This window comes from Agelaius tricolor, unplaced genomic scaffold, assembly GCF_023055355.1.
Source record: "Agelaius tricolor isolate 1412-34295 unplaced genomic scaffold, bAgeTri1.0.p SCAF_1, whole genome shotgun sequence".
NCBI lineage: Eukaryota > Metazoa > Chordata > Aves > Passeriformes > Icteridae > Agelaius > Agelaius tricolor.
The window spans coordinates 72,456,308-72,472,720 of NW_027269261.1; the positions used below are offsets into that span (position 1 = coordinate 72,456,308).

At 41.9% G+C, this 16,413-nt stretch overlaps 1 protein-coding gene across 1 annotated transcript in view; it reads right to left on the bottom strand.

The window, feature by feature from the left end:
• Window positions 1-228: 228 nt before the first annotated feature.
• Window positions 229-16,413, bottom strand: part of FKBP1B (FKBP prolyl isomerase 1B) — a 44,489-nt gene continuing 28,304 nt past the window's right edge. The window contains exons 3-4 of the mRNA XM_071439830.1: window positions 3,494-3,606; window positions 229-934 (exon numbers count right to left, since the gene is read on the bottom strand). Of these exons, the coding sequence (XP_071295931.1) occupies window positions 806-934; window positions 3,494-3,606 (242 nt within the window). The 3' untranslated portion in view covers window positions 229-805. The remainder of the gene's footprint in view (window positions 935-3,493; window positions 3,607-16,413) is intronic.

Below are 16,413 nucleotides of genomic sequence, written 5' to 3' on the forward strand. Positions count from 1 at the left end.
TATGGAGAGTCAGGAAAATTGTCCCAGCACCCCTTACTTGCATGTCCCTGGTACCTCTGATCCCACAGAGATCTTCCACTGGGCCATCTCTAATAGAAGCAGTGCATGGAGCTACATGTATTTCATACAAGAGAAATAATTAACAAAAAATGGGTTGATGACTGAAGAACTTCTTGTATAGTAAAAAGCATCCCGGAAGACAGAAGAGAAAAACAGGATGAGAAATGGTAAAGTATCAAGATTTTATTGTTTTATATATATACTTATAATTCTTAAATGAGACAGTATTTTTTTAAAACAGCAGCAAGCAGAATGTACAAGTTGAGAAAAGTGGCAGCGCAGGTAACTCTGTTTGGCTAATGCCCGTTCATGTACAAGGCGTACATTGGATTTTTTTCTTTTGAGCACCTTTTGTGGTTATTTTTTCTTGGTTTAAGTGTACAGTAAGGCAGTGGTTTTTTCAATAAGGAATATATATATATATATATATATTTATATTTATATATATTTTCAGTCATCACCGTGAATTCTTCGTACATGCAAATTCAATAAAATGTACAACTCGGAAATGTTACAGCGGGAGACAGTTTTCCTCAGAGCAAAGCTTCTAATAAAAGGCAAATACAGACACCACAAAGTTAGAAAAGAGAAGGAAGGCATAGGAAACCAAGAGTCAGGCGCTACTGACAGGACAGCTTGAGCAGGGAAGGTTGGGATTCCAGTGAAGATTCCTCCCGCCGCTGGCAAGGCGGGAAAGAAGGGATGGTTATTAACAGATGTCTCCAGCCAACTCCCTCGGGAAGGTTCACTCTAACCTGAGAAGCTCCACATCAAAGAGGAGTGTGGCATTGGGAGGTATGACCCCAGGGTGGCCTGTGGCTCCATAGGCCATCTCAGGTGTGCAGGTCAACTTTGCTCTTTGTCCTAAGCTCATCTGTGTTTTGGACATCGGAGAAAGGAAAAGAGAACACACACAAAAAAACAGGATTAGGAGGAAAACAAAAAAAAAATCATTACCTGGCAGATTTACAGAATCAAGGAGTGTTCATAGAATTGTTTAGTTTGGAAAAGACCTTTAAGATTATTGAGTCTGGGGCTTGGAAGATCTTTAAGGTCCCTTCCAACCCAAGCCACTCTACAATTCTGAGTCCAAGTGGTTTCACTTCAAGCTGAAGCTGCCACAAAGAGCTCAGACATGGGCATGGGCCTCCTCAATGATCTGCACTCTCACAGCAGTTATTTAAACTGCCAGAACCAGCCTGGAAGTGACACAAAGTCTTTTTAACACAATGCTTGGTCCATCCTGCCTATACTGGTGCAGGCTGAAGGCAGTCTGAGCTCCTCCTGTGGAGCACAGGGTACAAAGAACGCCATCAGCAGGCACTGGGAAAGGCCCTCAGAGCTCTCTATTCTTGAGAGATCCGTGCTCAACACAGCCAGGTTCGGCACTTAATTCCCTAAACTCAGTCCAAGCCCCAGGGCACACATCTCACTTATGCTACTTATCCAGACAGAGCCCTTGTCCCTGGATGGGCAGGAATGCTGATTTCCCTCACTCCAGGCTGGCTCTGAAGGGAGCTGCTCACTGAGATGTGGAGTTATCTTCTAACTGAGTATTTTGGAACATTTTCAAACTGCTGTTCATGCATCATACACTGGTGATGGAATATTCACTGGCCAAGAAACATCCCCTGATTTGAAGCAGTGATTTTAATTCAGACCTCTCTCCCAAGATTGGGCACATCACTGGACTTCAGATTATGTGATACCTCTTGGTTGAGAATATTTTCAGGTTCTATAAAAGATACAAAGCTAGAGAGTCAATTACTTTGGGTAGAAGAAAAATGGGGATATGAACTTTCCCACATTTGAGGAGTACTCATGGCATGGGGCTGAGGATGTCCAAGCTGATGGCCTCCCCTGGTCCCCACAGACATTTTGCATGGGGCTGGCTGTCCAGTGCTTGGATGTGTCCATGCAAAGCAGGCAGCTGGTAGGTCATGCCTGGGGTTTAAGGGATGAGGCAAACTTGAACTTTGAGAAGCTGAGCAGACAAATGCAGACAGACCCTGCTGACACCTGACAGTCATTACACCAAGGTTTGTGAAATCTGCAAGCTGGACACAGGGAACTGCCTTGTTCCAAGAGACCCTGTCCAGCACACTCCCCAAATCCCTCAAACCTGGGCTGGAAGGAGACAGCCACGAGCTCGACTTGTGTCAGTGATCCACTAGGAGGAGCAGGAGGGCAGCCTGTGGCCACACGGGCTCCTGCCATGGCTCTCGGCCACTTATTTTCTAAGGGACAAGAGCTGGGGAGTGAGAGCAGTCAAGGGAGGGATTACTTGATTCACCCAGCACTTGTTGATGCTGCTTTATCTGCACTGGCTTCTGCTTCCTACAGCTCTGCAGTCCTGAGCTCTCTTAGGTCTTTCTGCAAAGCAAATAATAAACAGTCCAACTCAAATCCTTCAGAGGAAGATGGTATTTTTCACAGTCAAGGATTCCTCAAATGGACTTCTCTGGCTGGAGAGAGGGGAATGCTTGCACTGCTTTCTCCACAGGGCTGGAAACCCTTGTCTCTTCCACCCTTCTCTGAAAAAGCATGGTTGCATCATTTCTCAGTGGATTTTTTCTGGTTTTGCATTCTTCCCTTCTCTCTATTCAAGCATAATAACTTGTTCCTGTTAAAGTTGTTCCTGTAAGAGTATTTGAACAGTTGCCTCCTACACTGAGCTCTTGGATCCTGAAATGGGAAGTCAGGAGGAATTTGCACCCTGATCTCATTCACTCGTGTTCTTGAGCAGCCTGATCACACTCCTCATGTGTGGGGGGCCCTCAGAGCACTGCACAAAAAGCATGCCCTGGCAGTGAATTGTAATTTGGGGCTTTTACTGTGCTGGTACTCTAACTGCAGTCAATGGAGGGCAGTTTTCTTTCTCTCAGCACAGGGCTGGTCAGTGAATGTTTTGTAGCTGGGAGTCTGAAGTAGGAAAAATGTACCAGTGCAGTTTGGTACCTTATCCAGTCAGGGTCAGAATCTGTAGCTGGGTAATGGATGTCATCAGAAAGGGCAGCTTGGGCCTCTATGGAGTAGCTGAATAGAGATCACTCCATAAAAAGCTGCCACCTCAACGTTTTAGAGGCCACTGCTGTTTGTGGAGCTGCCCATGGGAGAGAGACAGGGCTTACATGGCACCTGGGGAGGGGACTTCACCTCTCCCCTCCCAAATGCATACCATGGGGAAAGGCTTGTGAGCAGGGGATAGCCCTGGGTGGATGGATGGATGGATGGATGGATGGATGGATGGATGGATGGATGGATGGATGGAAACTACAGGAAATACTGTGCTCAAATGCACCACACTTTCACAAAAACACTCCATATCCTTCACTGTGATTTCCACTTGGTCTTGTCACCACTGCCCTGCACGCTGCTGAGCTCACACACTCTTCAACCAGCTCCAGGTTCAGCCAGAACAATTTATTAGTACCTGTGTAACACCTTCTTCAAATCCTTTAATGACTTCTTGCCTGCCAATCTTGAATCTGAAAGGCTTGTTTCTGTCTCTGGAGGAATCAAACTTCTTTCCATTTTGTAGCATTCCTGCCAAAAAAAGACACATGGTTTCAGTCTGAGATACATCTAAATTTAAGTGCTGGAGAAGAGGGAAGGAGTGAAAAATTAATGTCTTGGTCACATCAGCTGCTCATTTCCATTTTTACTTTAAAGCCTCATTCAAAAGGCAGGAGAGGCAACTGCAGTGGTACCATATTGTTACCTTTGCCTTCCTGTAATTTAGGCTCTAAAATGGAAATTATTTTTACTGTTCTCAATGCAATAGCTTATGACCCATGTTGCACCAAACATTGCACAGACATACAGAAGAGCTGTTGTTTGCACTGTGGAGCTCCCTGCCTAAGTGGATAAAAGCAGGCAAGGAACAAGTGGGAGGCAGCAGAAGTGAGAATCCCAAGACAGTGCCTGATCCAGGGCTGCCCCTAATAACGTGTGTTACACAAACAGAGCCATCCCACACCATGTGTGTGAAACTTCTACACAACGTGACAACTGCATCTCTGTCATACAGACAGAACAGAAGAGACTCTGCAGTCACAAATATGAAAGTAGAGGCATTTATATAAATGTTCTACTACCCTTGTTTTTCATGTTTTCATTCAGAGACAGTCCCAGAAGACATGACTTGTTCCTTTGCATGGGCACTGTTTCAATCCATGGGTTTTGAACACATGCCCAGATTCCTCAGCAAATGGACAAAACCTTCCCATAGCACATGATCAGCTATTCTCCTTCTCTTTTCAAATTGTGGCTGATTACAGTAGCTTTCAATTTAGAAGTACCTGGTACTTAAAATGCTTTACTCTGGATATTGCAAGGTTGGGCTGATATTCATATATTAGAATCAATCCTTTCTTTGTAGTGCTGTAGAGCCAGCGTTGTGGGTATACTCCATGATTCTTCTATGCAAGCGGTTGCACAAAGAGAAGTTAATTAATCTGAGAAAGACTTTGGTTGCAAAGAACATTAACAAGTCCAGCTTTGAAAGAAAATGCTGAGAAAAATGGCCTTTAAGATTCAGTATCAAAGACACAGTCTTACTAGTTTCTTTCCATTAAAGCAGTTATATTAACAGATCAGCTTGAAGCACAAATTTTATTTTTCAGCGAAAACCATCAATTTTTGTCCAATAACAAAGAGGCATCTTTTGCTTGCTTAAAAAGTCTGTACTGTGAATCAAAGGTAAATATGAAGAGGTGTGCCAGAATGAAAAACAGAGACTAAAAAGGTAGGATTCATTTTGCCAACTTTTAGGCTTCTAAGATATAGCCAGCTACTTCTGAGCTAATTACTCAGAGAAAATAGATAATCAAGTCAGAGAAAAATGCACTTTCAGGGAGCAATTCATCTAACCAAATCTAGGGATGTACATTAGGACATAATGAATCACATCCCAGCAGTGCCTGTTTCTGTGCAATGAATAAAGGACAGTCCAAACAACAGCTCAGACACAGATGTCTCCAAATTCATTAGTAGTTAAATCAGTGGCAATGGAGTTCTTGACTTGCAGTTATGAGCACACAGTGTTTGATTATTCCAGTGGGGTTCTCTGTCCAGATATTTTACAATACTAAAATCAAATGCCATATTAAGGCACATTAGCCATTAGCAAAGTCCAACATTTGTCCAAGTTGGTCTTTCAGACACGCCTGTGCATGTGCTCAAGGTTTTAGAAAGAAAACTGTGGAGTAACCAGCCATAAGGAATGTTTCATAACCATTAGTGCCTGACATAATCCTTTAGTTTTTCACAGTCAAATAATGAGGTGTTGTATGTGTGCTCTCATGCAAGTACATAGAATCAGAAAACCACAGAATCAATGAGGTTGGACAAGACCTCTGAGTCCAACCTTTGACTCAATGCCACCTTGTCAAACAGAACATGGCACTGAGTACCACACCCAGGTGACTCCACCAGCTCCCTGGGCAGCCCATTCCAATGTCTAATTACCCTTTCTGTGAAGCAATTTCTCCTAATGTCCAACCTAAACCTGCCCTGGCAGAGTTTGAGGGCATTTTCTCTTGTTCTGTCCCCTGTTCCCTGGGAGCAGAGCCTGACCCCCACTGGCTGCACCCTCCTGTCAGGGAGCTGTAGAGACTGATGAGCTCCTGCTGAGCCTCCCTTTCTCCAGACTGAACACTCCCAGCTCTCCCAGCCACTCCTCAAAGGATTTACCCTCAAGACCCCTCCCCAGTTCCATTGCCCTTCTCTGGACCCACTCCAGCCCCTCAATGTCCTTCCTGAATTGAGGGGCCAGAATTGGACACAGAACTCAAGGAGTGGCCTCACCAATACAGAGGGAAATTCCCATATACTGTGCAATGTATCAGCTCTGGGATAGCCACAAACCCCTCCAGGCAGGCTGGGAAGCCACAGCAGCTCCTGAACAAGATTTTCCAGCTACAGACTAAGATGGGTTCATTTGTAATATAGAAATTCAGCCTATATTGGGGGAGGGAAGGCAGAGAGAAGGGGAGAAGCAGCTCAGGGGGAGCTCTCAGGCATATAATATAATCCTTTTTGAAGTATTTGATCTTAAATTTAAGTGACAGTCCTTCCTCAGAGCACTTTTATTTTTAAACACATCATAAAACCTTATGATTCTATGAAATGGAAGGAGACTACTACAGAATCCCAATATTTAATAGTTTTAATATTAAAACTTAGTATTGTCATTACAGCTTGCATGTTCAAAGTACCCAAACATTAATTACTCTTCACATTAGCCCAAGGAGGTAAAGAAGATATTTATTACAAAATAGCCTCAATCTGAAAGTTCAGATTCAGATGCAAAGTTCCACCACACTTTATTATGCATTCATCTTATTTTGTAACTAAATCCTATTAACACTCTTAGCTTAAAGCTCTGATGATTTACAAATACCCCATATAAAACCAGCAACAGAATCAGAATCAAATCTTCAGAGATTCTGACAACAGCTCCTGGACAATGTTTCCCCTTTAAAGCAACATTTCCATCTTCCCATGAGCTTGGTAGCTTGATACACCATTTAAAAAACTAATTCATTTCACTAGAAAATGCCCATAGAAGATGTGTTAGGCCTTGTCGAAGAAATCAAGCTTTTCTATATTTACAGCAACATCCTATTTTCAGCAACAACTGAAAATTCATGAGGTTATGGATTCACAAATGTAACTTCCTCTGCCATCACCTTACTGCTTTTGGAAGACAAACTGGAATGCAGAGTCAAATGTGTCTGTATTCACTGAAGCTCTGGCAGGAGGGTCAGTTTTTATGTGAGTGCCCTTTAAATGCACATCCAGGCTGGAAATGAGTCAGAGGCTCCATGTGCCCTGAAGAAGTTCTGATGCGGATTTAGATGTGAACTTTAGATCTTTTTTATCTCTGATTCTGAGAGCTAGAGTTAGCTCTGCAGGCTCCTGGGAGCTAAAACAGCACAATGCTTTATTTTCTCTCTTGCTAATGCACCAATTGAATTTTTTGGTGAAAAAATTGATTTAGTTAATATTCTTCAACAAGGATGGATGCCCATGTTCAGCCTACATCTTTATTTATCTAGCTAACAGCAAGGAGAAAAAAAACCCACAATCTGGAACTCAGCAACAACATTGTTTTGCAAGTCAGAACAATCAATAAGAGTTTTGACTGAGCAAGGACATCTATATGCCTATAAGGCTACTTGTGAAAAAAACCTTAGGTTCCTGAAAGGGAACAATCATTGTATTAAAATAATTAATTGCACAAACATGGTTATCAGAACATGGCACAGATTTGAAAACATTCTGATCTACAAGGCATCCTAATTGAAAACCAGGCCTTAAAAATTACAAGGGTGTAGAAAAGGAGACACTTCAGATCATGGGTCCTACTGAATCTCTGATGTTCAGCTCATTGAAGCTGCAGATTAAAGAGCAGCTGGATCATTTTATTAAGGAACATGACCACAGATCCATCCCAGCTGCCAGGACTACAATGCCATTTGGGCTAAACTGGCAGTGAAAACACAACTTCAGGAGAGGTTCAGCACAAGTTATTACTTCTTATTAAAACACAGGTGTGCCTGCAGCTGTGTCTGCACTGCTTTTTAACACTGCACTACTTTAGCTAAGATCCCATCACTGAAGTCTGTTTCCTAAGGGGAGAGGGCTGATGAAATGAGACTGTCTGCACTTGCCTAATAATGGGAGATTCTTTGAGCCAATTTCAACCCCATTTGGCAGAGGAATAGGGATCATACCAACATTAAGATCCAATGCATGCAATGAAAAAAATCTGTGTGGAAAGAAGAGCCTGTAAGAGCTTCTACTGAGAGAAAGGCTCAGTCTTTGTTTTCAGAGAAACTCAGAGAGGTCAGGAATGGAAAGCCTGGAGCACAGACTAAGTTTCTTTTTCTTTCATCTGAGAACAATTCAGCTGGGAATATAAGCAATCACACAGCACAAATCCACAGAGCCATCCCAGGTGTTAGACACCTAATGCCCCTATTGTCCCAACAAAACCCTACCCCAAACCATGGCCCCAGACTGTTATCCACACCAAGGATGGATGGAGAGGGAACACTGGAGGCCATCCACAGGTAGACTGTCAAGCTTCTGGGCCTGAACCTGGAAAATTCATGTGTAAATTCTACTGCAAAGGTTATCCACTTCAAAGGTACAAACTGGGTCTCAACCTGGCATCTAGGCTACTCCTTGGTTAATGGAGAAAGAGAAGTATCTCCAAGAATGATGCATCCCACCTAGATTTAGATGTTAGGGCTGAAATAACCTTTTGGAACTGTTTATCATTCTCAGTCAACTATCTTAAAAAAGGTAAGGTACCTTAAACCAAATGCTAGACTGCCAGGTTTTTAGAGGGCCCTAGAGAGGCAGTATGAACTCAGCCATCCATCCCTAAATGAAACAGGCAAAATTGCATCCCAGGCTTCACTGACTCCAGTGTTTACTGAATCATTTGTCTCTGCAGTGTTGACAAATTCTGGGAATGAGAAAATGAAGATCCTAATCCAGAAGAAATCTCTTGATTTCACTAGTTGCTCTCTTTTTATCCTGTACAATAGGATTCACTTATCCCACAAGTATTGAGGGGATAAACTGAATTAAATAGGTGACTTTCAAAAAACAGCATCATCCATCTAGGAAGTATTCCATTCCTATATTTTTTCAAACAGTAATTACCTACAGAATGTAAAGGCAACACATATGCTTGAAGACAGCTACTTCCTGAACACTTTTTGGCAGCAGAAAGAGAGGCAGATATTCAGCAGTTTCTAGGACACTATCCTATTTCATTTTATGTAGACCAGAGGCTCTTCAGGACAGGGACTATATTCTGATGCCACTGAATGCCATCACCTTTCCAATTATGCCCTGTAATCAATTTGTGCTGTTAGGAACATATCTTTCAGTTTGGTTCCTAGGACCTTCTGAGGAGTTAATGCTGCTGTGGGTTAAGAATTTTTTATCTCAAATGTTTCTTTTTTTCCTCATAAAATATATTCTTTCTATGTCAAAATATATCCATATTCTGTCAGGAGAATATCACAAAGGTTGGAAATTCTGATATTCCCCCCATTTACAACATGGAACTATTACTAATATCGAGTTTTAGCCTGGAAAATATATTATCAGAAAGGTTCTAGTAACTGCACAAAAGTCCTTGTGTAAACATTGATGCTTCCCAATGTACAGAGGAAGGCACAGTTCAGTACAATCCCTGAAGTTGTGATGAGAGAAACACATCCATAAAGTCACAAATCACATCCCAGCTTGATTCACACCAGCAGAACTCCACTGTAGTGTTACTTGCATTTAACATTAAAGTAGATCAGTTGTCTTCAGGACTCAATTCTGAAATACTGGCAAAGCATTCCCTGCATTCAGTGGTGTTCCCACTTTAGCTTGTGGCTGAGTCTCAAGATAACATACCTGAAAAAAGTGTGGCTCCCTCAGGAACAAAAACAATTCCCCTATGTCTTGGTGGGAAATGCAGAGATCTGAGCAACAGTTTTCTAGGCAAATACTGTCAGTGCCTTGTGTTTCTTCTTCCCAGGACCTAACTCAGCCTTCCAACACATTCCATCAGAATCCAGATGTGCATCACTCAGACATCTCACACTTCTTCCATCTTAATGTCATTATTATCTCAAAATTCAACTCACTGTTTCACACATTTCTGTCATAACAACAGCTCCCAGTAACCTGGCCCTGAGCCTGCTCCTGCCACAACACAGTGAGCAGCACACACCTCTGACTCCCTTGCTTGGACTTCCAAAGGAAACTCCTCTGGACAAATTTGTTGTCTCATTAATTTTACTGATGGCTATTGTAATGGAAACAAAGAATGTTGAACGTCAGCTGGAAGATGCTTTTGTTCTCTTCACTGTGTTGAAATAGGGGCCACCTTACTGTGTCCTGTCTGGGGACTTTGGCAACTGAACTGCAAAGGAAGCCTCACTTTTCCAGGGAAAGGCTCAACAATGGAGGTTTAGTACTATTACAAACACTCAGTTTTATCCTGCTAACATTTTCTCTGCTTAATATAAACAAAGTCTTATGTGAAAAAAGGATTTACTGTCTTAGACTGCATTTTCCTGACAGTTTGCAGCCACTTAAGAAAAAATTATTAATACTCTAAGGGAATTTTCAGTCTAGAGGGATAACAGCTGAAAGAAAGGGGGAAGGGGATAAGCACAACTCTGCAGCATATCAGCCCTTTACCACAATTATTTCTTTTTGTCTAGAAAGGCAACAGCAAGGACTTGAATGTGCCATTTGTTGCCATGACAAACCGACTCAATAGGAGAAGTGGGAAATGGATAGTGGTGGTGGGCACTTCCCAGTTCCTGCTACTGCAGCACACTTCATGCTTCATCTTTTGAGCACTGGCTGCCTTGCTACTTCATTTTCTTCCTGTATTAGATACTCATATATCTTTAATGTGGAGTAAGAGCAGCACAATCAATTATTTATTATGCAGCTGAGAGCGTGCAATGAAGACACAACAGACAACTCCTCAATAATGCATCACCGTGGGCTATGAATCACTGCTGCACAACCACAAGGCAAAATGAAAGAACCTTGCACTTAGCTCGACTTCACAGCCAGGAAAATTACCTGCAATTGTTTAGCTCACTCTGCTGAAAGGCATTATTCTGTCCTAGTGGCTTTAGGGATTTGCATACTTTTAAAAGAAGGAAAAGTAGATTTACCTTCAAGGGAGATTTGGGGCTCACTAAGCATATTCTACATAAGTTGTAAAGAGAAAACAATTCCTCTGGTATCCCATCACCTTAAAAAAGTAATTTTATTTTAGAGTTTGAGTCTGTTACTGTTACAAAGTTCAGCTGTAAAATATACATGTACTGCAGCATAAGGCAAATTTCATTTGAATAAGCATGGCAGAATCAGGTCAGTGTGGGAATGCTACTGAGTGGGATGATAAATGTCTAAAGCAGCATTTTAGAGAGAATATATTAATAGAGAAGTACTTTGGATCTCTTGTTTCTCTATCCCCAAACACCATGTCTTGTAACACAGGGTGTGCAGGGAGAGGGAATGTTCCTCACTGGTCCAGGTCTTTCTGTCCCTACCCTCTGGTAGCAGCCCAGAAGCACAAAGAACAGTTCAGGCATGGCTGTAATACAAAGAAGAGAGTCTGCAAGATTTCCCACTCAAACACAAGTGGCAGAGCTTGCCCAAAGAATTCTGAGCACCCAGTGCACCATGAAAACAGAGCAATAAAATAAATCTCTTTTTTTTTTTCATCTTGGTTTCATTCTCATTCTCATCCTATGGCACATGTATTTCCTTCCCTCCTCCCTTTTTGTTTCATGGTTGCCTGTGTTGTGGGGGCATGGATTTGACATTTTAGCCTGTGGCACATACACAACTGTGCAGGTGACCTCCCACTGGGAAGTTACACACTTGTGTAGCAGGTAAACCACACTGAAATAAGTGTGAGTGTGCCAGCCACCATCTCTCAGGGTACCAAACCAGAAAGGCCCAAGGTGGAACTCCAGAGTTCTCAACACAGGTCTGGGGGCAGGGAGCATGGGAAAACAGCAGAAAAGCATCTTCAGAGGTTTCTTGTGAAAGCTCTGAGCTTGGCTGTGAGATCACATGAGAGGGGACTTGGGGTAAAAGCACCAGGTTCTTAATTCCTCTTCTGTGCCAGGGAAGAAACTGCCAGAAGAATCACCTTCCAGCCTGACATGACAATCTAACCAGCAGTTAGATGTGCTTTAATAATAAGCTGTTCTCAGACTGGGTATTTTTTTGGTTTTCAGCTGTCCAGCCTTGTAGTATGTTCCATTCTGAATAAAATTTGTGCTAAAATCTTCATTTAAGTGCAACACTTCTGATTCCCTTGGCTTAAGCTAGCAACAGCCTAGTGAGAGTTTCACCCATCTCTACCAGGGCACTGAATTAAGGGGCTATGGAGAGAATCACAGAATAGTCAGGGTTGCAAGGAACATTAAAGATCATCTCATTGCAACCCCCTGCCATGGGCAGGGACACCTTGCACTAGATCCAGCTGCTAAGGGCCCCATCCAGCCTGGTCTTAAACACTTCCACAGATAGGGAATCCATGGCTTCTCTGGGTATGCCCAAAGACAATAAATTTGAGCATGAAAAAGTATATTATTTATGTGTTACCACTTAACACCAAGATGGCATGTTGGCTTTTAGGGGATTTGGAACTGAAAAATAACATTTCTCCCCACATCCCTGGTGAATGAAGGCTCTTTCTCTCCCATAGGTCCTTGTTTACTTGGTTCTTTATCACATCCCACTTTCTTAATGCTCAGCATGGCTACAGCTCCTTGACAGGGGAGTGTTTTACTGAGACTCATCTTGACAAACACAGCAATCGACTAACATCGTGCAAAGGACTCAGCAGCTACTCTGTTCTTAAATAAGATGGAGAAAAGGAAAAACATTATTGGAAAAAGAGAGAAACACACAGGACACAACCAGAGAAGTAAATAGTTTATAAAAATGGGTGTTTACTGAGCCAGTATGTCAGCCAGCCATAGTCAATATGCCAGGATTACATATACTCTAAGTAAGTCAGAGGCAGACACTGCTGTTCCACCATGATCTCATGTGTACATAAAACATACATAATGCAGAAGTCCAATGCTTTTCATCCAGGGTGTCCAACTTTTTGATCTAGACTGGTCAGACATCCCTGTAATATCTTATTTTAGAGATGTGGTATAACCTTCCTGGCTGGCATTATGCAATAGCCCCTCCCTTCACAAGTGTTTGGAGAATTCCTGGGGAGTCATCTCCTCCTGCCTGCGATTCCATGCAGAAAAATGAGACATTACTTCACTGACACCAATTTGAGGCCGCTGTGAGGCCTCACTCCAGCATAACACACAGAGTTTCCAGGGTGATCAGGTGGAACACACTGCTGGGTCACTCAAGGGATGAGTCCCTTGCTGGGATGGAAAAGGCATCTTGATGCTGCACTCTCCTCACTGACATGGAGAGATTGTAGACTTGTAGGTAGCTAGGACAGTCAAGCTTAATTCCATCCAAAATCAGTTGATGACAGTCAAGATTAGTGAAAAAACGCAGCTTAAAACCAAGCTGGTTTTGATCTGTGCACCAAATGCCTTTCAGTGGATTTTGTTGCCTGAAGCAACTCTGCTGCAGAAATAACAGAAGATAAGAGCCCCATCTAGACTTTGAATAAACTCTGAGAAGGGTTCATTATAAGTTATTTGTTGGGAAACCCTTACTGTATTGTCAGAAGTTCAGCCTACCATTAACACCAGATAAACCCAGCATTTGCAGAGCAGAAGCTTTGCTGTTTGCTGCAGGACTCCAGTAGAGAAATGTCTTAGTTGACTTTTCTAGACCTTCATTTGAAAAGGTAGATGAGATACCTCATCAAAGGGACAAATCTTTCCATGGATGTACAGTTTGCTCTTCCCCCCTACTAGGAATGTACCCGCTTTTACAAAAAAAAAAAAAAAAAAAAAAGAGTATTTTTGCAGTATTGTTTTCAATGTAAACAGTGTTTTATGTGCTCCAAGGCAGACACTGTCAGTGTCATAAATATCACTCTGCCTGTAAACTTTGAGTTTGTTCTGAAATCATAGTACTGTGAGATTATTTTTTTTTTGCCACATTTGTTTCCTATTTTTGCTCATCATTCCTGATGTTGCAGATTCTCTTTGGTGTGAACTGGCACAGTTCCCCTGATATTAATGAAAGTACAAAAATATATGCAACAGCTTGAGACCTGGATCTCAGTAATTTAAATCTACATTGAATCATGCACTTGGGGCTATTCTCCAGAGCAGAATCCTGCAAGAATATGGAATAGTGTACATTTGTGATCACAGCAAAAAGCTGCATGTCAAAAAGAAGAGGTATAACTCACCTTTATTTTATACCCTGTGAAACAAGCATTGTAGTTTCACCAAGGTCAGCCAGTCAATAGCATTTCCAGCAATAATATTATTAACTAATGCACTTTGCCTTGGATATCCTGAAAGGCTTCATTCAGTAAGCCTTTAAAGCATCTTCTGAGCCACAGAGGAAAGGAGCTATTAACAGCACAGTTTGTTCTTAAAAATAGGTCTTTTCCATCTGCAAGTTTTGATCTCAGTGATCTTATAAATGAACTATGGAAAAAGTAGCAGCTGTTATCTTGACAGATGGGTCTCAGGCATTGCTCTGTTGGACATTAGAGTTGTCTCTCTGAAGAACAATAGGAATTTCCAAGAGCCTGTATCTATTTTCATCTCCTTAATAAGCCACTCGTGTCTTGGGCAATGGAGAAGCAAGAACACAAAATAAACATTTTAGGGGACACATGTTAGAGAAAGGGGTAAGAAGAAGGATATCACCCATTAGGGACTTCCCCCTTGCATTTTATTGAAGTGAGAGACAGAAAAAGAATCAGAAGTTTCTTACAGAGGCAAGAGGGACAAGCAGGCACTTCCAGAAGGTGAGATACAGAAAGCCTGTGCACCAAGTGAAGTGCAGCTGACAGTCAGGTAGCAGGACACAATAAGTACAAGGATGAACCTCAATTTTAATCTCTTTCTAAAATTTAGCATCATCATTAATTTTGGATGTAGAGCTTTGAATCTGGTTTTAAAGACAGACAGAAGGCTGAGAAAGTTCATCCTTTTTCCAGGGTGATCAGGAGAGACGGCACTGCCGCCCACCTTTCCTATTACAAACACTTGTCAAGGCACTGTGAGGTCAACTCCACCTTAACCCTGAATTTAAACTCATTTTCTTCACCTTTTCTGATGGCATTCTCATCATCAGACAACCAAACACTCAGTGGTATCATCCTCTATGCTCCCTCTTTGAATCACTGTGGTAGCTGGAAGTAGAGAACATTGGAGTCAGGAGAAAACAAAACAAGCAATAACTGGGGAAGTCAGTGGCATAGGCAGAGATCTGGATCCCAGTTCCCAGACTCATGGAACCATGGAATGGTTTGTGTTGGAAGGGGCCTTGGATAGATCATCTTGTTCCAATCCCTCTGGCACCTCTCACCAGCCCAGGCTGCTCCAAGCCCCATCCTACCTGGCCTGGAACACTTCCAGGGATGGGGACACCACAGCCCTTCTGGGCAACCAATCCTTGCTCCCAAGATGTGTTAGATCAGCAGTGCCTGATGTGTAGGGTTTGTCCCTGCACTGCCCTCTCTGCCTTCAGTGGCAGTTTGAGGATGGACTGCACAGACCATACCCTTCTCCCAAAAGCAAAAGTGTTTTCACACTCAGGACTGCAGCAAACAGAAGACATTGTAAATTAAGACAGTTTAGATACTACTAATAGAAATAGTAGTCAGTCCATAGACACAAACAACAGAGATAAACATTGCCAAAAATACCTCAACAGCACAACAGAGTGGAGAGCAAGACAAGCTGAGGGTGGACAAAACAGCAAAGCACTACATAAAAAAATGTATTATTACATCAACAATGAAAAGCCTGAAGATTTCAGACTCTGCAGTGAAATGTGTAATATTATAATCTGTAAAAGCAAAGACTGAGATGGTGCATACATTGTATAACTCACAGGGACTGCTGTAGACCAGACTCTGCTCCATCCCAGGTCACACTATCTTTCATAATCTCAGCATGTGTAACTGAAAAAGCAGCATCTATATGAGCAATTTACTATGTGAAGTCAATAAAGATCTGTTCCTAGCAATCAAATGGCAAAAACATTCAAACCACAGTATCAAAGAGTGTTTTTGGAAAAAAATAATCAATGTCCTGTTCAATATCAAAACTTCAGAGAAAATACAGTTCAGTGTTGAATGGAATGAAATATTTTGCTTTAAAAAATAATAAAAAGAAAAGGGTTATGTTCATCTGAAATGTTACATTCTAGAAAGACTTCATTACTTGGCTTTCCAATTACCAGTATTTAAATCTATTTAAAATTCAGCTTGGATGAGATCCAAGGGGTTCTTGAGCACCACCACCTTTCCAATTACATAACACTTGAAAATATTGTTTAGCTACATCCAAGGTAAAAGACACCAGAGTTATTAAGAAGAAAACATAAAAGGAAAACAGAGAAGTTTAAATTCATAAGAAGCTTGCTGAAGGGGAGGCATGTCAGATAAAATCCAAGTATCCACAGAGCCCAACCAGACAAAAGAAAGGCAGAACTGAGCTCAAATTTGGATCAAAGAAGCTGAGAATTATGTGAGAAGGATAAAGTTATCTAGCCCAAAATAATCATTCACCCAGACACTTGGATATTCTACATTGCTTTTAAAAATAATAGAACAGATCTTCCCTGAGCAGGTAACATGGCTCACTCTGTAATCCATAAGATCTAATGTTATGGAATGTGTAA